The sequence below is a fragment of the Leptopilina heterotoma genome, unplaced genomic scaffold (genome assembly GCF_015476425.1).
Source record: "Leptopilina heterotoma isolate Lh14 unplaced genomic scaffold, ASM1547642v1 Lhet_235, whole genome shotgun sequence".
NCBI classification, from domain to species: domain Eukaryota; kingdom Metazoa; phylum Arthropoda; class Insecta; order Hymenoptera; family Figitidae; genus Leptopilina; species Leptopilina heterotoma.
Window position 1 is genome coordinate 1,297,111 of NW_025110952.1, and position 22,153 is coordinate 1,319,263.

General features: G+C 23.9%; 3 protein-coding genes across 4 annotated transcripts; 1 reads left to right on the forward strand and 2 right to left on the reverse strand.

Annotated features, from left to right (window-relative positions):
• Positions 1-69: 69 nt before the first annotated feature.
• On the reverse strand, positions 70-4,778 carry LOC122502671 (Bardet-Biedl syndrome 2 protein homolog). 2 transcript variants are annotated; one of them, XM_043612832.1, is made up of 12 exons: positions 4,647-4,778; positions 4,366-4,544; positions 3,678-3,797; positions 3,062-3,250; positions 2,779-2,961; positions 2,436-2,658; positions 2,031-2,242; positions 1,755-1,925; positions 1,561-1,665; positions 1,104-1,416; positions 409-663; positions 70-231 (listed from the first exon to the last, which is right to left on the reverse strand). In XM_043612832.1, the coding sequence occupies exons 1-12, from the start codon at positions 4,669-4,671 to the stop codon at positions 137-139; spliced, it is 2,070 nt and encodes a 689-aa protein (XP_043468767.1). In that variant the 5' UTR covers positions 4,672-4,778; the 3' UTR covers positions 70-136. The 2 variants fall into 2 exon arrangements, with proteins under 2 accessions (XP_043468767.1, XP_043468766.1); XM_043612831.1 differs by lacking the exon at positions 4,647-4,778 and having other exon boundaries at positions 4,366-4,636.
• A 397-nt stretch (positions 4,779-5,175) lies between these two features.
• On the reverse strand, positions 5,176-8,708 carry LOC122502596 (ER membrane protein complex subunit 10). Its single transcript, XM_043612735.1, has 4 exons — positions 8,454-8,708; positions 7,746-8,009; positions 7,264-7,530; positions 5,176-5,349 (listed from the first exon to the last, which is right to left on the reverse strand). The coding sequence occupies exons 1-4, from the start codon at positions 8,508-8,510 to the stop codon at positions 5,254-5,256; spliced, it is 684 nt and encodes a 227-aa protein (XP_043468670.1). The 5' UTR covers positions 8,511-8,708; the 3' UTR covers positions 5,176-5,253.
• Positions 8,709-9,277: 569 nt separating this feature from the next.
• Positions 9,278-21,462, forward strand: LOC122502564 (mitotic spindle assembly checkpoint protein MAD1-like). The gene is made up of 7 exons (XM_043612691.1): positions 9,278-9,469; positions 11,546-11,791; positions 14,942-15,172; positions 15,252-15,691; positions 17,475-17,930; positions 18,000-18,301; positions 20,428-21,462. The coding sequence occupies exons 2-7, from the start codon at positions 11,546-11,548 to the stop codon at positions 20,784-20,786; spliced, it is 2,034 nt and encodes a 677-aa protein (XP_043468626.1). The 5' UTR covers positions 9,278-9,469; the 3' UTR covers positions 20,787-21,462.
• The last annotated feature ends 691 nt before the right edge of the window (positions 21,463-22,153 follow it).

Below are 22,153 nucleotides of genomic sequence, written 5' to 3' on the forward strand. Positions count from 1 at the left end.
TATCACAAAAAAATTTACAGAATCTTCTAAGACTAGAAACTTATTTCAGTCAACGTATTTTCCGGTTACCTTTTAACAATATCTTTAATTCAAAACAACAATTTGCTTTTATAATTCTTCTAAATTGTTTTATTTCTTAGCCGTTTCTAATGGCATGAATTAAGGCCTTTGGGTTTTCATCCTTTATTGCTGCTCTACATCGATTAATAGCATTAGTTGCAGCACCTCCAACTAGAAATATAAAAAATAAATCTTTCGAAAACTTTTAGAAAACAAAATATTTTATCATTGGCAGAAGAGGGGCAAAGAGGAAAGGATTGTTCATCTTTGTGGCAATTGGGATTTATAGTTTTCTTCAAAAAGTACTTATAGGCCACAAACAATAATGAAATATTCTGTTCTCCATACCTCTAATTCTTGAAACATTCTGCACACCGGTGTTCAATGCCTTTAGAGCCGATGTAAGTTCCCTGTAATTGTTGTCCCTGATCTCATTCTCCCTCATAAAATTTTCTCCCACCATTTGCAGTTGCGTTACTCTTTTCTTCATACCTTTAGAGTCATCAAGAATTCTTGAGTCCTCTAAACGAATCATCAGGGCTTTTAGAATATTTGTAACTCCTGCCGCTTCCGTTTGCAGCTTCACTTCAATTTCCTTTAATTCTGCAAAGAAGGTAACTTTAATTTTATTGTTTATCTTCGACTCTAGTCGATAGCCGCGGCAGTCACTTCTCCTCCCTGTCTTGACCCTTAGGATGGGAGAATCTAAACGTATAGAAGGAAAGACCCTTCTTATATATAATTGTACTATTGTAGTTCAGTTGTTCGCGTGTGACATCGTCCGGCGATAAAAGAATATTAATTATTAAATACGTACTGTCTTTTGTTCTTGTAAGTTTTTGAATCAATGTTAAGAAATTAAAATATATTGATGAGCAGCCTAATTAAACAAAACCGGGCACATTATTATTTCACCTTAACTCGCTTGTCAATTTCTAACATTATTCTTTTGCCCCCAAAAGAAAATAATCTTCTTAGAAGGCGACAAATTATATTTATACCTAAAAATCATTGTGTTTAATTTTGTTTTCATTCTAAATTACCTTTAACGCGTTCTAAAATTTCCACCATTCTTTTTTCCTCGGCTGGAAAATTCGCTTCTGAAGTGAGTTCCACAATTCCCAGATAATTTGCCAGTGATTGAACAACATCGCCCGCAAATGTTGGATCTTCTGTTAACATATTAATTTTGCCGCTTGCGTTTACACTCAAGAAATGCAATTTATTATCTCTCAATCCCCGTAAGCAGAGATCTAATCTTCCAGCATTAGGACCATCGACAGCTATTTCTAATTCTTCCGAAATTGCTAAACTTCTGTTTAACCACAGGGCAATTCGTTGTGGTCTATCTCCGGTCTGAATATGAACAAAGTCATCAATTGCATTCCGAACGACGACAGAAGTCGTCAATTGCATCAAGGTTTATTTTTCCAAACGAAGACTTTCGTCTTCGTTCGGAAAAATAAACCTTGATGCAATTAAAGACTTGTCAATAATTACCTCGAAAGTTACACCAATATCTTGTAGATCTTCGATTTTTGCATCAGCCGGATTTATAATCTCGTACATACAGAAAGCTGGTAATTGTTGCATCAGTTCATAAACCTGAAGGGAATAATGTAAATACACATATAAATGTATCATATAAATGTATCAAGATTGGAAGAACAGTTAGAATTTAGAAAGAGTTTTACCTGCAATAAATCTGAACCAGGCGCTCCCACATAAGTTTTCATGTGAATATCAATAGGACCATCTTTCGGTGGACGAAGTTCAATTTCCAATTCACCGTTCGGTTTTCTAGGATGAGCTACAAATGTTTCGCCATCGAAAATTTCTTCTGCGAATACAATTGCACAATATATCTGAAAGAACAATTTATGATTACTGCTGATGCACTTCTTTATGGTCAAAAGCATTTCATCAGTTAATTGTTAATTAATATATTTTTGCAAAAAAAAATTGATTACCACAAGTCCGGGTCCAGACGCTAGAGCCAAACGAACAGCACCCCTGGTCGAAGTTAAACTAACCGCCAACTTGGAACCCAAAAATTGATTAGGTGTAGTAACAAGTCTTTGGCGAATTTCAACCTCGAGTGCTTCCTTCTTGGACAAAAGTTGACGATAAAGTTCACCTGGTTCGGAAACATCCATACTGGTTCCCACCAGATAGCCACGTACTACATATCCGACAAAAGTTATAAATTTCCGAAATATTCAATTACTATCAATTTTAATTCCTACCATCATGAGATTTAGAGAATGGGAGATGTTTATCAATTTTTTCCGAGTCAGGTAGTATTTATTACTACATAAATAAAAAATAAAAGCAAACTGATTATTATAATTAGAACAAGAATATGGATATTATACCTTCTCCGCTTTCGGATACAATGACCAAATCAGCTTTACCAGTTCTTCTATAATCAGCTTCGACAATTCCCGCTATCGGTGAATTTAATTGTACCCGAAAAATAATTTCACCAGTAGAACAAATTCTGGCATCAACTTTACCATTTGTCCAGCCAGTAATTAATTCCAAAACACCATCGCCATTAATGTCGAAAGTTTTCATCGAGGTTATTTTATGCTTCGACTGTTAGTAAAATATATAATCATTTGATTTATTTATTTAATCTTATGTAGGGGTTCAAACGAGCCATTTTGTACAAAAGTACTAACAGTTTAAAAAAAATTTGATAAACCTGAAACTCACCTTTCCTCTCCAAATTCTGGTACCGTTTTCGTAGACTCCTACAGTTCCGTTCGTAACGGCATAAGCAAATTTTCTCCCAGGCAAAGGGAGAAGTGTTGATACAGGAGAAGTTTCCTTCACTTGCCACATAACTAATGTTTCCTTCTGGACTTTGATCTCGGAATCGTCAGTTCCAATCAGCAGCTACAAAAAAAATTCGAAAAAATTCTTCGTTTTTAGAACATTCTTAGGACGTGTATTTAAAGCCTAATGGAAAATTAGCTTTTAATCATTAAATTATTACCTCATTTTGAGCATCTCCATCAAAGTCGAAAACAGTTATTACTCTCACAATACCACTCGCGATTGTCCAGTAAAGCTCGTTCCCCTCATGATCCAACACAGTTACGGAACAATTTCCTCCTACAATAATTACTTGATATTTTATCCAGCCTAGTCTTCCAGTTGTAATATTATGTACTCCATCACGCATCTGTTTTTTAAAGAAATAAAAATAGTTGGGATTTTATTTTTATTATAGACACAGATAGAGTAGGTACCAGTAGGTACACTGATGATGAAACATTTTTGCAATTGTCTTGTAATTGATAACTGTTTTTGTAGTTATTTACAATCATGTGGTTCTTGTTCCGTGGTTTTTAACTGAAGTTTCGTCTTAGGTATCAAAAAATACAAAATGTCGGATCCAATATGGTGGACGAACAAATTTAAAAATCGAAATACTAATTTGATACTTCTTACTCTGCGATTTTAGGAGACACTGTCATTATTTCAGATTCGTAAGAAGCGTCTCCAAAAATCTCAAAGTAAAAAATTTCAAATATTAAATACCAAGTGTATCAAACATTGAATCGGAGGAACTAATTTGGATTTTAACTTAAAATAATTAAACTTTATACCTCTTTGTAAAATAGATCCGCATTGTCTTCAATTTGATAAGCCAAAACATGGGTATGTGTTCCAACAACAAGAAATTCTCTCTCATCTTCTTCAAGTCGTCCAATGCATAATGCTGTAACCTTTAAAATCCTAATATTAATTTCTATAAACATATGACTAAACACTAAATTGATATTTAGATTTAAATATATAACAATTTTATAATTACTCCTTCAAAAAAGAAACAAGTGAGACGCGCTCCGAAGAAAGGTACTCAAGAGGAAAAAAATTGTAGGTTATTTTTATAATTCTTAGAAATTAAAATACACGAAATAAATCGAATCTCAATATAGTGTCTATGTGTTCATTACATTGAAAATTAATAAAAATTAGTTTTCGTTATTTACACAATTAAACAGAAACTTTGAATTAGGGTATAAAAATCACATAAACATAACCTTACAACGATTTTATTTTTAATATAAACATAACCTTAAAATAAAATCATTTTAAATGTTTGTGTCTTGGTGGATTTTTTTAAATTTTCTTCTTCAGAGCACGCAACAAATATAAAAATAGTTCCTATTTGGAAAAAGAACCTTTAAAGTTAACTATATTAAAATAATTAGAATATAACATTAATTTTCAGACATAAATTATAATTTAAAATTTCTTGAACAAATTATTATTCCTTTTATATTCTCAAACCTGATTGCCAATGTGTAGTTCTGCAAGTTCTCCACTCCAGGATAAACGACCAACGGATTGTGCATCTTCAAAATTTTCTGAAGACGCTCTATGAGGACTGTGAACAAGAACATTCCCAGCCGAAGTGGCCGCCGTTAAACATGCATGAGAACCATCAAATTTGCCACTCGCGATCAAACCTAATTCAACGCGTCTTTGTAAATTTAATGAGAACGATGCCATTTTATTTTTCTAATAAAAAAAACACTGTCCAGATGAACAGGTGCGACTGACAAACTTACCTGTTTTATTGATTTTCCCATTCATTGATTTTCTACTGTTACCATTAACAAGGTTATATTATTTTCCTGCGACAAAGGGAATAATCACTATTGTCGTAAATTATTTATTATTATATTCTATTTATTTTCTAGTAAAACAAAGTAAAGAAAATAAGTTCGACGCGACATCAAGAGTAAATATAAAAAAATATATTTTTCGAACAAAATTAAAAAGGAAGTAAAAATAAAGAGAACAAGGAAATTTTTTGGCCACTCTAATTTATAATTATATATTTTTCGTTACTGTATTATATTACAATTTTCCATAAGTAATAATATTTTTTATCAATACAAAATTCATAATTAATTTTTTTTTTAGCAAAATGCTAAATTTTTAATTATATTGTATGTAGAAATTTTACAGGTGTCTAAAAAATTTATTGAACTATCTAATTCTATTAGGTATCACTAAAAAAAAAGACTTTTACACTTTCTCTTTGTGTGACTTGAGATAATATGACAATGAGACTTAAATATTGAAAAAGTGACAATTATACAAATGCAATTTTTATTAATTTCAATTAACACTGAAAAACGAAAATAAACACATTTTTATACAATATTTTAACTATCGTTGACCGCTTCCACCACCGCCTGCACCACCTTCTGGATTTTGTGCCGACATCAATACGAATAAGATCAATCCCGGAACAATGAACATCCACTGAAAATTAAATTGTTTTAATACACGATTTTTATGTAAATGGAAAAAATATTTGATGTTTTGATGTCAAAAATTACAATAACAGGCCTCGGATCGACTTTAAGGTGCAAAAAAAGTCGCTTTAGTCAATTTAAAATAGCAAAAAAGTCGAAAAAGTCCTTTATTTAATTCTATTAAAAAAATAATTGAATTTTTAAAGAATTTTAATTATTAATATAAACGCAATTTCTTTAAAATTTTAATAAATCTAAAAAAGTCATATGCTTTTTAAAATGTTAAAAATAATTGTAAAAAATTTTAATGTTAGGTATTATATTTTGTATTTATTTGAATTTTGGAAATTTGTATTTGAAAATATTGAAAATAATTGAATTCTAAAAAATTAGAATGCAAAAAATTATTTTTTTCAAAAATATTTAAAAATATAATTTTTTTGAAGCTAATTTTCATTAATTACCATTTTTAAATTTACACTTGAAGATTTTTTATTAAAATTTTCGAGAAATCAATTATTTTCAAAATTTGCAATTAAAATTCTTCTAAAGTTTATTTTCAAAAATTTTTATCAAAGACTTTGAAAAAAATCAATTATTTTCAATTAAATTTAACAAAATTCCAATATTTATTAAAACTCTTTTCAATTGTAAATTTCGAAAATTTAATTCGAGAAATTATTAAAAAATATTTTTTGAAGGTTTGTCTATAGTTATTTTTCACACTATATATAAAAATCGAAATAAGTTTCATTTTATACTAAAAATTATTGCAATATTTGGAAAAAAGTCGAAAAAGTCATATTTTTTAAAAATAAGTCGAAAGAAGTCGCATTTTTTGAAAATAGTCGAAAATGTTATAATATCCGAGGCCTGCAATAATGTAAATATAATAAAATTATATTATTTATTATTTTAATAAATGTCAATTCTGTTGCATGACAATTATGTTAAATGTCAATTATGTTGAATATGTTTCTGTTAAATGACTTTTTGGTTGTTTGTCAGTTGTGAAATATTCATGCGTCCCATTATAAATCATTTCCTAAATTAATCATTTTTTATAAGAAGTTTCATAATCTAAAATTTCTGCATCGTCAAAATTAAAAGAATGATTATATTCACTTTGATGCTTGTTCACAACAGAATCAAGATTTGTTTTTATGATGATGTAAAAAATAATTTATTAATCTATTAGAAGAAATGGATTTTTGATACCAATTAATAATGAGTTGATTATTATTTTTTATTAATGTCATATCTAAGAAATTTATTTTGTATTTTACTTTTAGTTCATGAATGAATTTCAAGTTAATATTAAAGGAATTAAAAGTGTTAATGAAAAGTTCAACTTGATCTTTATGAACGCACAAAAGCGTGTCGTCCACATATCTAAAATAAAATATAGGAACACAATTGATATTGTTTTTGAGTAAATTTAAACAATCAGTTTCCAAGTCATCCATCACAATATCCGCAAAATATGATGATATTAGTGAACCCATCGGAGTGCCGTAGATTTGTTGATAAAATTCTTTCATAAAATTTTCTATTAAATCGAAGCCATCGTTTACATGAGATTTTGGTAAAGGAATTAGTTTTTAATTCTTCGTATATGATTTTGGCCAAAAAATGAGTTCTACTATTTATGAGTGAAATAATTGATCGAAGAGGTGCATTGCCATTATGGATTTTTGGTAAACCATAAAATTTTGCCAAAGAGGTATTTAGTCATAGTTAACTGATTATTATGATATTTATGTTTAAGAAAATCATTGTCATTTAAATTTTTAAGAATTTTATAAATTCTTGATGGTTCTTGATTCTGGATCCTCTGTTGTTCAAAACGATAAATATTAATTTTGAGAGCAATGTACGGACAAAAGTCTGATTTTATTAATATTAATAGCTAAATACTCACATATTTAGCTAAAAATGATCTATTGTCTTTGGTTTCGCCTCTTTCTCGGGCTTCGCGTTCTTTTTCCAATTTATGAATATAAGTCGCAGTGTCAGGAATTGGACCCCCGTCTGGATATTTAATTTGTACATTTGTAGTCCACATTTTAGTCGAGGGCCCTTCAGTAACGCAAGGTCCACGTGACACTAAATTAACGGCCACTGGTTCCGCTGCACTGTCGAGCCATACGTGCAATACATCTTCTAAATCCATACCCAATAAATTGCACTAAAACAAATTTCATCATTTTATTTAATGAATTAACATTAATTTTAGTTTCAATTTTAAGTGAAAAATGAAATTTTAAATTTAGAAAATTAAAATGTTTAAAGACTATAATGAAAGTGTAAATTTTTCAAGAAAAAGAAAAAAAAATTTTTTTTAATTTTTTTAATTTATATGTAATAAGGAAATAAATTTTGAATTATTTTGATCATTTTTACCGCAAGTACAGAAGTGAGGAATGTTGTTTCGCTTCCGGAGGAAGAACGAACGATCGTTTTGAGACGATATTTTTCACCATTCTGAGCGAGTTTTTTCAATTGTGCAACATGTGAATCCTGGAGGCCAATCTGAACAACATTTGCTGATCCATGACGTACACTGGATATGGAAATATTTCCTCTATCTATAAAATTAGGTACCGACGAATCTTCAAAGGAATGCAAAAGTCTCATTTGTAACCATCCATCGTGATCCAATTCACTCTAAAATTTGGAAAAAATACAATCATTATATTTTGCGTTAAAGAAAAAATTAATTAACAAAAAAAAATAATTAGTAATTATAAAATAATAAATAATAATTTTTATTATAAAATTTATATTCATATTTTCCATTAAATTTTATTTCATAATTTTATTATCTACATTTTTTTAAAAACAGAGAAAAAATAAATATGAAGTGAAAAAGTAAACAAAAAATTATTTGAAACAATTCCTTAATTCAAAAATTAATTTTCATTTTACTACATTTTAAAAAACAGTAAAAATATTAAATTGAAAGAATTAAATGAAATTTGTAGTTAAAACATTTCTCATTTATTCCAATTTTTTTGGTTAGAAAGAGGGAAGGAAAAAGAATCAGAAGAAAGAAAATAATTAAGAATTTTATAATTTTACAATATGTAAAAATAGTGCTTAAATACTTACCCCTAATGTTAATGCAGATAAGGCTAGCAAACAAATTGCCACGTAAGTTATGTACATCTTATTTTTTGGTTTAAATAAATTTTTACACTATTAAATTACTTATTAAATATTAATTCTAAACTACAAAAGTTTACATTTCATGTTAAATTTTCTCTTTTTAAATTATTATTCGAAGATTGAAACTGGAGAGAAATAAACTTATTTTGATGAATTTTGTATTTGGATTAATCATATGCACAGCACGTTGAGTGACTAATGGTGACGAATTTGTCCTAATAATCGCCGTTCGCCACCAGTGGCGCTGTATGTTCTTTGGGTCAATATAAAGGCATATGCACAATAACACATTTACAGATTTACTGGAGACGAATAAATAAAAGTTCTAAATTGCATATCGTAATTTTTCCATGAGAGAGAAAAGGATAGAAATAGCTTTTGTTCTTTTCTAAAAAAAGGGGCCGGTGATATTTCTAACTATTTCTAACCTTTGCTGTCGCTATAATAAAAATTGTAATTTAATTAATTAATTTTAATTTATTATAATTTATTACAAAATTAAATTGAGTCTATTATAATTTATTACAAAATAAAATTGAGTCTATTATAATTTATTAGAAAATAAAATTGAGTTTATCATAATTAAAAAGATTATAATTGTTAAAGTTAACAATAAATTATAAGGAAAAAAAAACTCGCTCGTTACGATCGCAGCGCAATAAGTGAGAATAATTTAAACTAAAATCTTAAAAAACGGCAAATCTTTTCCAATGTACCGACCTCTGTATCAATTTTTTTTATTAATTCAGCTTCCCAGCCCTGGCAGCATTATTTGCGGTCTAACCTAACTTAATCTTGCTGTCAAAATACCCAAAATACTGAATATTTCCAAGGAAATTATTATTAGCAAATTTAATTGCTGTTATTTCAAGAATTGTGTTTTATTTCGTAAAATATCTAAAGATCTAATAATTCTTTAAGTGTAAACAGTGGACACAGCGAATTGAATTCTACTTAAGGTGTGTAAAAAATTTTAATAACATTTCTTTTAAAAATGTTACATTAAGATAATTTATAAAAATTATTATAATAATAAAATTAGTTAAACATTAATTCATTTACACTAATTTAAAAAAAAATTCGAATTTTAACTTTTCTTACAGTTTCTATTATTTTTTAAATAAATTTAAAAAAAAATTCAAATGTTTGGAAATTTTAATCATTTGCCTAGAATTCTTTTTTTAAATACTCTTCATAGTTTCCGATAATCAATTGTTTTTTATTCCAAATTGTTTTGTACCTAGTTCGAATTGCTATGTCGAAAGTTTGACAGTTAATTTGTAAATAATAAAATAAGTAAAGTAAGAAAATTTAACCCGAATTTCAAAAATTCAATAAAGAGGTTCAGTTGCAATTTTTATGAATAATTAAGTATTTTATTAATTATTTATTTTTGTATTTAAATAATAAATAATTGAATTTTCGTAATTGAATTCTGATGAGAATTGAATTAAAAAAGAATTTTAGTTAAAACTTTAGAAAATAATTCGAAATTAATTTTATTTAATTTATTTCATTAATTATATATTTTTTTATTTAAATAATTGAATTTTTGTAGTTGAATTTTGATAAGAATTGAATTAAAAAAATAATTTTAGTTAAAACTTAAGAAAATAATTAAAAGTGTTAAAGTAGAATTCTTTAGAAATAATTAAATTTCAAAAAGTTTTTAAATTGAAATCTTTGAAATTCTAATTGCTGTGAATGTATAATAATATTTAAATATAAAAAATAAATGTGTTAGCTTCCTTAAAAATTAGAAATTTTGAATACAAAATTCGAAAATTCTAAAAAAAATTTAATTTTAGAGGATTTGCAGTTAAAATTTTCCTAAAAATTTTTCAAATGGTTTTAGATTGAAAGTATTTCGAAATTTTAAGCAAATAAAGAAAAATAAGTAATATTTAAATATTTATTTTACAAAAATGATTGAAATTTGAAAATTCTGTAAAAAATTACGTTTTTGAAAAACAGTAATTAAAATTTTTTTGCAAAATTACTTGAATTATACTTGAATTCCCGAAAATAATTTTTTAAAAATTGAAACAATTTAAGTTCAGTACAATTTTACTAAAATAAATGTTATATTCCAAAGAATTTTATTTTTTCATCTGTGAAAATTATTCTATAAATTTTTTGAATTTTTGAAAATATTTTTATTAAAAAATATTTTTTTTATGAATTTACAAAAATTATTCTATTTAAATAATTTAATTCTCGTAGTTGAATTCTGATAGGAATTGATTTTAAAAAATTTCAGTTAAAATTTAAAAAAATAATTAAATATTTAAAGCGTTTGAACATAAATTTGTAGGAATGAATTTGATTTCAAAAGATTTTTAAATTAAATTCTTTGAAAACTTAAGGGAAGCAAAAAATATTAAAATTTTTATTTTAAAAAATTATTAATTACATTATTTTTTTTTTATAAATTCTTAAAGTTTTGAACAATTATAATTAAAAATTTAAAAAAAAATAATTGAATTTTAGGAGAATTACATTTGCAATTTTTAGAAATAATTAAATTCCAAAATGGTTTTTCATTGAAATTATTTGAAACTTTTAATTCCTGTGGAAAAATAAATAAAAGTAAGTTTTTAAAATTTTTTTTCAACAAAAAGTATTGAAGTTTTAAATAATTTAATTTAGAAATTACGAAAACAATTTTTTTTTAAACAAATGTAATTAACATTTTTTTTAAATAATTGTATTTCCGAAACTAATTTTAAAAAATTGGAACAATTGAAAATTTTGTCAAATTTCATTGAAATAAATTTTTTATTTTAGTGAATTTTTTATTTGTTTACTTTTAAAAATTATTTTGAAATAAAATCGTATTTTTGAAGAATTCTAATTGAAAATTTGGAAAATACCTAATTGAATTTAAAAAAATTTAGAATTAAACTTATTACTGCAGGATTGTTCCAGTGCTACTCGAAAGTTCAATTTATTTAATCAAAAATATCTTATTAATATATAAAATAATAATAATAAATAATAATAATTAATACATAAATAAAAATAATTTCCACTAGATGTCAAATGAAGATCCAACATGTGTCTTAAAAATGCTGAAAGACTTAAGATCTGGAACGGATGCTTACAAACGTAGCACCGGAATTCCACTGCGACTTTCAAGTGATTTGTCGCAGTCAAGGACCATTAAAGAAGATGAAGGCAGAGCATCTCCGAAACGTGCAAAATTGGACGATTCTTTTAATTCCTCATCTACTGATCTAGTTCCTAAGAGTCCCTGGGAATGGAGACGTTTAAAGGGCGAAGTGAGTTTAATTTATTTTACTGATGCTTTTCAAATAACTCATTAATTTTTGATATTGAATTAATATTTCCATCTTTGATATTCTATACAAATTTTCTATACATTTTATTAAAATCAAAAATTATCTACTTAGCAAAAAAAAAAAAAAAGTTGAAATCTAATTTTACTTAAATATTTCAAAATTAATTCAATTTTTAAAAGTGTTGCGATTATACAATTTTTATAAATAGATGAACTTTTAAAAAGGTTTTAATTTGAAATTTTAGAAAATTTCAATTTTCAATGAATTAATTAAATAATAAAAATTTCACAGGAATTATATATTATTTAAAAACTTTTTATAAATTTCTTCCTAATAATTCAATTATTTTCATTAGAAGAATAACAATTTTACCAGGAATTCAATTATTTTCATAAATAATAAAAACTCATCGCAGACTATCAATTATTATTAATAAAATTTTACGAAAAATGTAACTATTCATAAAAATTTTATTAAAATTCATCAAAGAAATTCAATTATTTTAAAAAGCCTTCCTATAATTTATTTATTAGAATTTAAGTATTATTTTCAATCTACATTTTTAATTAAATTTCTTAAAAGAATTAAATTATTTTCAAAAATTTTAATCAAATTCTTTTTAATTATTCAATTTTTTTTTCAAAATAATACGTAATTTTAATAAAATTCTTCGTAGAAATTTAATTGATTTCCATTATTAAATAATAAATCTTTCGAGAATTATTTTTGAAAATTTTTTCTAATTAAATTTTTGAAATATACAAATTAAAAAGATTTTGAATAATAGAAATTTAGTAAAATTAATTGAAAATAAATCCTTTTTTTTAAGTATTCTATTATAATTTTTAAAAATTAACTATATTATAGAATTTTTATTGAAAATTTTGTAAATAATTGAATTTTTAAAAATTTTAAATGAATAATCTTCAAGTGTAAATTCGATAAAAAATGAAAATATTAAAATAGTTTTGAAAAAAGTTTAGAATTTTTGAGAAATTATTTATTAATTAGAATTCAGCAAAAATTTGATTATTTTTTAAAATATTTTCTAAAAACTCAATTATTTATTTGTTAAATAAATTTTTTTTGCAAAATTTAATTATTTTAATTATTTTTTTTACATATTGTGCTGTTATTTTGTTTGGATTTATAATTTTAGTGTCATATTATATAATTTTTTAAAATTCGTTTGGTAAAATTCAATTATTTTCATAAATTTTAATAAAATTTATATGTCTAAATTCCATTTTTTAGAAATTTAAAAAAAATTTTTTGCAAAATTCAATTATTTTCAGGAATTTTAATAAATTAAATTTTATTTTTTATAAATAAATTTTATTATTTATTATATACTATTAAATAAGTAGTGTTTTTTAAGAGCCCAAAAATAATGAAGCTAAAATACTATCAAAGAGAGGGAAAAATGTTGAATTTTAAGAAATTCGGTTTTTCAAATTTTTATAATTTTTGATAATTTTAGATTTTTTACTAAAGAGTCGAGACTTTTAAATAAGTATTTATTTTAAAGAGCCCAAAAATAATGAAATTAGATTTAAAATTCCACTGTGATTTCGTAAAAATTTGACCTGGAAAACATGGAAAAGAAATGGAATTTTAAATTCGGATCAATTCGGATTTCTGTAGGAATCCTGTAATTCATCTATAATTTTAATAAAAAACTCTTTGCAAAATTCATTTATTTTCAGAAATTTTATTAAAAACTTTTACCAAATTTATTTTAAGGAATTTAATTAAAATTCATTGCAAATTTTAATTATTTTCATGAATTTTAAAAAAATTTATTGAAAAATTCAATTATTTTCATGAATTTTAATAAAACTCTTTGCAAAATTCAATTTTTTTTTGGAATTTTATTAAAATTCTAATTCATCTATAATTTCAATAATATCTTTGCAAAATTCAATTATTTTCAAAAATTTTAATAAAATTTTTGTCTAAATTCAATTTTCAGGAATTTTATTAAAATTCGTTGCAAAATTCAATTATTTTCATGAATTTTCAGGAATTTAAAAAAAAATGTATTGCAAAATTCAATTATTTTCAGGAATTTTAATAAAAATTTTTGTCTACATTCAATTTTCATGAATTTTAATAAAATTCTTTGCAAAATTCAATTTTTTTTTTGAATTTTATTAAAATTCTAATCCATCTTTAATTTTGATAAAACTCTTTGCAAAATTCAATTATTTTCAGAAATTTTATTAATAACTTTTGCCAAATTTAATTATTTTAAGGAATTTAATTATACTTTATTGTAAATTTTAATTATTTTTCAATTAGATTTTACTAAATTTAAATTATCTTTTAAAAAGATTTTACCAAATTTCAATTTTTTCAAAAAAATTTTTTTAATTGTTATGTAATTATTAAATTATTGCGTCTTTCAAAAATTATTTAGAAATATTTTAAAAAAAGTTAATTTTACGAATTTATTTATTAAAATTTTTGAATATATTCTACATTAATGTCTTTTAAAAAAGAAAAATGAACGGTTTCGATTATTATAAAAAAAATTGAATTTTTGTATTTAAATAATTGAATTCTTGAAGAACTTTCGGAAAAGAATTAAAAAGTAATATAGATAATTTGATTTAGAAATGAAGTTTAGTTAAAAATTGTAGAAAATAATTGAATTTTTGTAATAGTTTTAATTTTTAGAAATGTATTAAATTTCAGAATTTGAAATTTTTTAAATTTTATTTTCTGGTGAAAAAAGAAATAAGATGTACCTATTTAAATATTTTATTTAGAAAAATTATACAAGTTTTGATTAATTGAATTTAGAAATCAGTGAAGAATCAGGGAGAAAGAAAATAAAATATTTGTGACAACACTAAATTGACTTTTTTTCTATTTTTAATTGACTAAAGCGACTTTTTTTGTTCGTTAAAGTCGATCCGAGGTCTGGAATTATTATAAATTATTAATTATTATAAAACATGAAGATAACGATTGCTTCGAGTCAAAGACTCGAAAAGATCGATTTAAAAATTAAAAAAAAAAATTAAAATTAAAATTAAAAAAAATAAAAAAAAAAAAAAATTTAAATAAAAATTTTAATTCTTATGGAAAAATAATAATGATTAAATATGTATTTCTTCCTTACAGATGATTTCGTTAAAAGCTCGATTATCTCACCAGGAAGCGACGGTTGAACAATTACATAAATTACGTCGTGAAATGGAGGAAGTTTTCGATAAAGAGAAACATATTTTAGAATTGCAAATCGATCAAGACAAACAGGTCATTAATCAATTAGAATTAAGAATTGATGTTGGCAGACGAAATTTACAGGAAGCACGCGACTCACAAGCAACGGCCGAAAAGGATTTACTTCAAGTAAATCTTTAAATATATTTTATTTCTTCTCGTATTTTTCTTTCAATTCTAAATATTGAATGAAAATATTAATTTCCAGGTTAAATCTAGATTAGAACATGAAATTGCCGCTTTACAAGACGAGAATTCCGAACTCATGAGAGAATTGAGAGAAATGACCGAGAGAGAATCTTCAATGTCACCAGATAAGAACAACGACGAAGTTGAAGAGTTGCAATTAAAATTAGAAATTACCGAGAGTAGGGTAATTGAACTCGAGGCAAAATTGAAAGAATCCACTGGCACCGAGCAGGAAATTGAATTGCAAAAAGTTGAAATACAAAATCTAAATAATAAAATTGAAAGATTAGAAGGGGAACGTGGACTTTGGGAGGAAGGAATGCAATTGGTATCAAAAGCCGCCAAGGCAGCTGATCTTGAGAAGGAATTAAATTTAGCGAAGGAGACAATCGCCAATTTGCGAGAATCCGTCAGGGGGAAATTAATTCTTGAAGAGCAAATTTCGACCCTAAATCAACGGTAAGCATGAATTTAAAATTTTTTTTATTAAAATAAAATTTTCATAATTATTATATTTCCAAAAAAAATTAATTATTTAAAACAATGTTTATAAAATTCTGTTTATGTAGAATTTTAATTATTTTCATAAATAATAAAATTCTTGTTAGGAATTAAATTATTTTTGAAAATTTTAATAAAATTCTTTCCAACTATTGAATTATTTTCATAAATTTATAATAAAATTCATCGCGTGATTTCAATTATTTTGAATGCAATTTTAATCAAATACCTCGAAAATTGTAATTATTCTTCAAAATTTGATTTCAATTCCTGGAAAAAATCAATTATTATTTAAAAAAATGTTTTCTTTTCAGAATTCTTTGGAAGAATTCAATTATTCACAAAAATATTAGAATTTTTCACAAGGATTTAATAATTATTTTCAATATATTTTAATAAAATTTTTTTATTTTAAATACAATTTTAATTTGATTTTTTTGAAATAATTCAATTATTCTGTTAGATTTTAATAAAATTCTTCCCAAGAATTCAATTATTTAAAAACTTTTTTTTGTAAAAATCTTTGTAGGAATTTAATTCTTTTCATGAATAAAGAATAATAAAAACTAAATTCTCGCGAAGAATTTTATTAAAATTTTTCAAAATCCTAATTAAATTCTTTTGAAGAATTGAATTTTATGAAAAAGAATTTTATTAAAATTGAATTGAAAACAATTGAATTCTTGGGAAGAATTTTACTATTTATAAAAATAGTTGAATTTGTTTCGAAGAATTTATTAGAATTTTGGGAAATAAAATTGAAATTTATGTAAATATTTAAGAATATTTTGAATTCATTAGAGGAATTCAATAAAAATTGTTTTGAAAATAATTGAATTCTTGCAAAGGATTTTACTATTTATAAAAATAATTGAATTTTTACGAAGAATTTTACTATTTATAAATATAATTTAATTCTTTCAATTTTTTTTATGAATATGTTTAAAAATTGCACTGAAAGTAATTTAATTTTTATATAGAATTTTTTAAAAGTATTTTGAGAATAATTAAATTATTTTTCGAGAATTTTAAATTCTTGTTGAAATTGAATTTTATAGAAATTTTTGAAATTAATTAAATTCATTCCTGTAATTTTACCATTTAAATTTGATTATAAATTATTTAATTTCTGCAAAGAATTTTAGTGTTTATAAAAATAGTCGAATTGTTTCGAAGAATTTATTAAAATTTTAGGAAATAATTGAATTTTTTCTAAATGCGTTAAAATTTTTTTAAAAAATTGAATTCTCCTGACGAATTTAATTAAAATTGAATTTGAAAATCATTAAATTTTTGTAAAGATTTTACTGTTTAAAAAATATAATTGAATTGTTTAGAAGGATTTATTAAAATTTTAGAATTATTAAAAATAATTGCTTAAAAAATGAAGAATTTTAGTTGGAAATCCTAGAAAATAATAATTAAATTGAAATGATGAAAATAATTTTGAAGAAGTTACAGTAATAATATTTTTATAATAGATATAAAATAATGATTTTTTCATCTGTAATTCTTTATGTTTTTATAAAGGTTTTGAATTTGAATATTTTGGAAATTTTAATTCCGTTGGAAAAATAATAATAGTTATATATTTAGTTTATAAGAATTTATTAGTTATTTAATTTGGTAAAAAATAAATATAGTTTTAAAAAGCCTGGAAAAATTGCGTTTTTTAACCTGGAAAAGTCAGGGAATTTTAATAGCAACATTGGTTCTTTTTATCGAAGAAATTAATTTCCAGAATGGAACGAATGGAGCAAATGGAAGAGACGGTCTCCCAATTTCAAGTAAAATGCATCGAATTATCAGATCGTCTCTCGGAATATGAATCAATTGGATTTTCCGGCGGTCCCGCTGTCTTGAAACGAGAACTGAATCGGCTTCAACAAGCGGAGGCGGTTTTAACCTCAGACGAAGGTCAACTTCGATCTAAAGTCGAAGCTTTCGAAAGAAAATGTCAAAGTCTTCAAGAAAAATGTGATGAGACGAAAAAACTCCTCTCGGACAAGACAATATTGTGCGAGAGAATGACGAAACTAATAAGTAGAACGCAGAAGAAAATGATGCTCATCACTAGGGAGAGAGACAGCTATCGACAACAACTTGATCTTTACGAAAAGGAAGTTACAATTTCCGATCCAAATAATTTGATGGCTGAGCGAATACCTTCACTCGAACGTGCTCTGGAGGGTTATAGGTAAATATCTACTTTTCTTTCTTAAAAAAAAAAGAAATATTTATTCCTTTGGCATATTTTTTTTTCTAGGGAATTAGTCGCCAGATTGGAGACCGATTTAGAGGTTATCGATTCCGGAAGACAGAAAGAAGAATTCAGAAAATTGCAAGACGAGGTTGAGAAATTAAAAGGAGAACTCGAACATCGTGCTTTGAAAGGTGATTTTAATTGTAATTCACGAATTTTACATTTTCGCATGAATCCCCAGGCGGTTGCTGAACAGGAAGCTGAGGAAAAGCAAAAAGCACTTTTACGTGAACTTGAGGAATTGCGCGCAAAAGACAGTACCGGAACTGGTGGCACTGTCGGAACTTCTTCTCTTCACGCACAAGGTCAGTTTAATTAACTTCTTTTTATTTTAATAATAATAATAATAATAATAATAATAATAATAATAATAATAATAATGATTATTTTTAATACAATTTTAATGGAATTTTTTTAACACTTCAATTTTTTTTCTTTCAAAATAATTTTAATAAAATTCTTTGTAGAAATTTCATTAATTTCTATAATTTATCAAAATTCAATTATTTTCAATATCTTCTATTTCAATAAAATTTCATAAAAGAATTCAATGATTTAAAAAAACATTTTAATAAAATTCGTCTCAAGAATTCAATTATTTTCAAAAGTAATAAAATTCTTCGCAGAAATTCAATTATGATGAAAAGTTTAAAAAATTTATTGACAAAATTTCAATTATTTTTATAAATATAAAAATTTTTCTCCAAAATTCAATTATTTTTAAAAATTTTAATAAAATTCCTTTTAACAAATTCAATTTTTTTTTCAAAAATTCTCCTTCATTCAATGATTTTCAATATATACTATTTGAATAAAATTTTCCAAAGAAAATGAATTATTTTAAAAACTTTTTTGATAAAATTCTAAGCAAACCTTTTATTATTTTTACAAATAACAAATATTTCACAGTAATTCAATTATTTACAAATTTTTTATAAATTTCTTTGCAATAATTCCATTATTTTCAAAAATATTCAATTTATTTTTACAGAGATTCAATTATTTTTATAAATATGTAATACAATTTTTTACAGGGATTCAATTATTATTTTCATAAATAATAAAACTCATTGCAGAATTTCAATTATTTTTGATACAATTTTAATCGAATTCCTCGAAAAATGTCATTATTCTTAAAATTTTATTAAAATTCGTCACAAGAATTCAATTATTTAAAAATTTGTTCATAAAATTCTTTATTGAGAATTCAATTTTAAGAAACATTCAATTATTTAATAAATTATTTATTTTTGTATATTAAAAATAATTAGGTATTTAAAAAGAAATATTATTAAAAAAAATTCGTCTCAAGAATTCAATTATTTTCAAAGGTAATAAAATTCTTCGCAGAAATTCAATTATGATGAAAAGTTTAACAAATTTATTGTCAAAATTTCAATTATTTTTATAAATATTAAAATTTTTCTTCAAAATTCAATTATTTTCAAAAATTTTAATAAACTTCTTGGTAAAATTTCAATTATTTTCAAAAACTTTTCTCAATTCAATCAAATTTTTTACAGAGATTCAATTATTTTTAATACAATTTTAATCTAATTTCTCGAAAAATGAAATTATTCTTAAAAATTTTATTGAAATTCTTCAAAAGAATTTTAATTACCTATTTAAAAATTTGTTGATAAAATTCTTTAAATGAGAGTTCAATTTTAAAAAACATTCAATTCTTCAATAAATTATTTTTTTTTGTATTTTCGTAGAATTTTCTAATAATAATTGATTCAAATATGAAATTTCAGTTAAAACTTTAGATAATAATTAAGTTTTGAAAAGGTTTCAAATTATAATCTTTGAATGTTTGAATTTTTCATACTTTTAACTTAAAATTGTGTATAGATTAAATTTTTTTTGTAAAAGTTCAATTGAATTTTTTTTAAGTTATTTTAAGTTTTTATTTTCTAATATATATTTGATTGAATAATTTCCGAATAATCGATGGAATTTCGTAAAATTGATTTGTAAACAGAAGGATTTAAAATTCTCAGAGAACTTTTTCAAAAATTATTAATAATAATTAATTTAAAGAAGAATTTTAGTTAAAAATTCTGTAAAACAATAATTGATTATTGAAGTGATGAAAGTAATTTTAAATTATTATAAAACATAAAGAAATCGATCAAAAATTTTTACAAATAATTAAATTTCTTCGGCGAATTTAAAAAAAAAAAATTTCAAAAATAAATGCAATTTTCTATCATTTTATTTAAAATTGTACAAAAAAATAATTGAAATTCTGCGATAAATTTTATTATTTTTGAGAATAATTGAATTTTAGCAAGAAATTTTATTTAAAAAATTGTTTAAAGTCCGTAAAGTCCGTAATATATGAAAAGAGAATTATTTTGTAAAAGTAATACTTCTAGCTTCTTCCATTTCCATTTTCTTTAATCTTGAAAATTTCAAACAAAAATAGAAATAGCAGAACTGAAGCAATCGCACGAGTTGAAAATTACACGTCTAAAGGAGGCGTTTAAATCTTCTACTCAAGAATTTCGCCAGGCGTGTTATCAACTGTTTGCTTGGAAAGTTGATAGAACGAAAGAAGGAATGTATAAATTGTCCAGTCAATATGCCGAGTCTCCAGACGACTTTTTATTCTTTCAAATGAGTAACGACGGTGTAAATCTTTTGGAAACTCCATATTCAGAAACATTGGACAATCTAATTGAGAGATATTTAAAAGTTCAACGAAGTGTTCCAATGTTTCTCAATGCATTACAATCGGAATTGTTCGAACAGCAAACTGTAACGGATATTTATTCCGGTCTTTAAAAAAATCCCCATAAAAAGATTAATGGGAATGATATTAATTTTGTAGACCTTTTAATGAGACAACTTTTTCAAAAATATATCATTTTCCATCTTAGAAATATTTTTGCAAAGGGAAATAAAATAAGAGAAATATTAATATTATATTTATCATGTTTCGGTTGTTTGGATTTAGAAAATTTTAGTTTACTCTAAACAAAAATTACATCTAAACAGAAATATTAATTATTCAGGAATAAGTATTTAAGTCTAAGTAATTTTTAGGCGAAAAAAAAATATTCATCTAAATAAATATTTAAGATTATTATTAAAAAAAATGTAAATGTTCCAATTCACAGTGAATTGAAATAGTTTTATTTATTGTCATTTTAGAACATTTTTTCGAAAAAAAAATGTCATAAAAGTTGTCTTTTCTATAATTTTCATAAAACAGTTGCATTCTGCTCAAAGTTATTTTAAAGATAAATTTGAATGTCTTCTACTTTAGCAACGTGTATATTATATAAAATATTTAAGTAATTTTTGTAAAACACGCATTATAGAAATCTTCGATTAGTGCATAATATTGATATAGTTTTTTTGTAGTACGCAGAAAAATTCTTATAGAATTTTTTTCAGCTTGAATAATTTAGATAATAAGTTAATAATGATAATAATAATAATAATGATAATAAAAATAAGTATACTTTTAATAATATTACTAGAGTTATGAGCATTAATGAAAATAATATGAATAACAATAAATACTTAGTATTTTCTGAATTTGTTTAAAACATATTTATTTTTCCATCCTTTTTATATTTCTTATAGAAAAAATCATATCCTGTCCTATCCTATTTATAATTTTATATTTTGTCTATTATTAATATTAATAATAATAATCAATGTGTAATGATACGTTTTAGTTTTAAGAATTTGTTCGCAGGATCGAGTCCATGAACCTTGTGTAATATGTTACCTTAATTAATTAATTAAAAGGGGTAGAAGGGTCTACGCAGGTATACAGCAGATTTTTTCAAAGTTGTTAGTGACTAGAGTGTATTCAAGTAAGATAAGAGTAAGATAAGGACCTTAATCAGGAAGGACAATTATATGGTGCAGGTATTGCAGATTAAAGGTATTTAAAAATTTTGTATGCTTTTTTACAATTTAAAACTTTAAACGCGATTATCTCAAAACTACATTTTTCGAATTGGCCGCATCAATAATTTTTACAATTTTCAACCGATTAAGTTCAAATTTTGCACACATCTTTAATAATATATTATCTGAAGGAACGCGTAGGAGTTTTTTTTTATTGCATCGATCATTTGTTATTAACAATTTACTAATCAATTTTTTGGCAAATTTTTATAACTAAAATTTAGAAG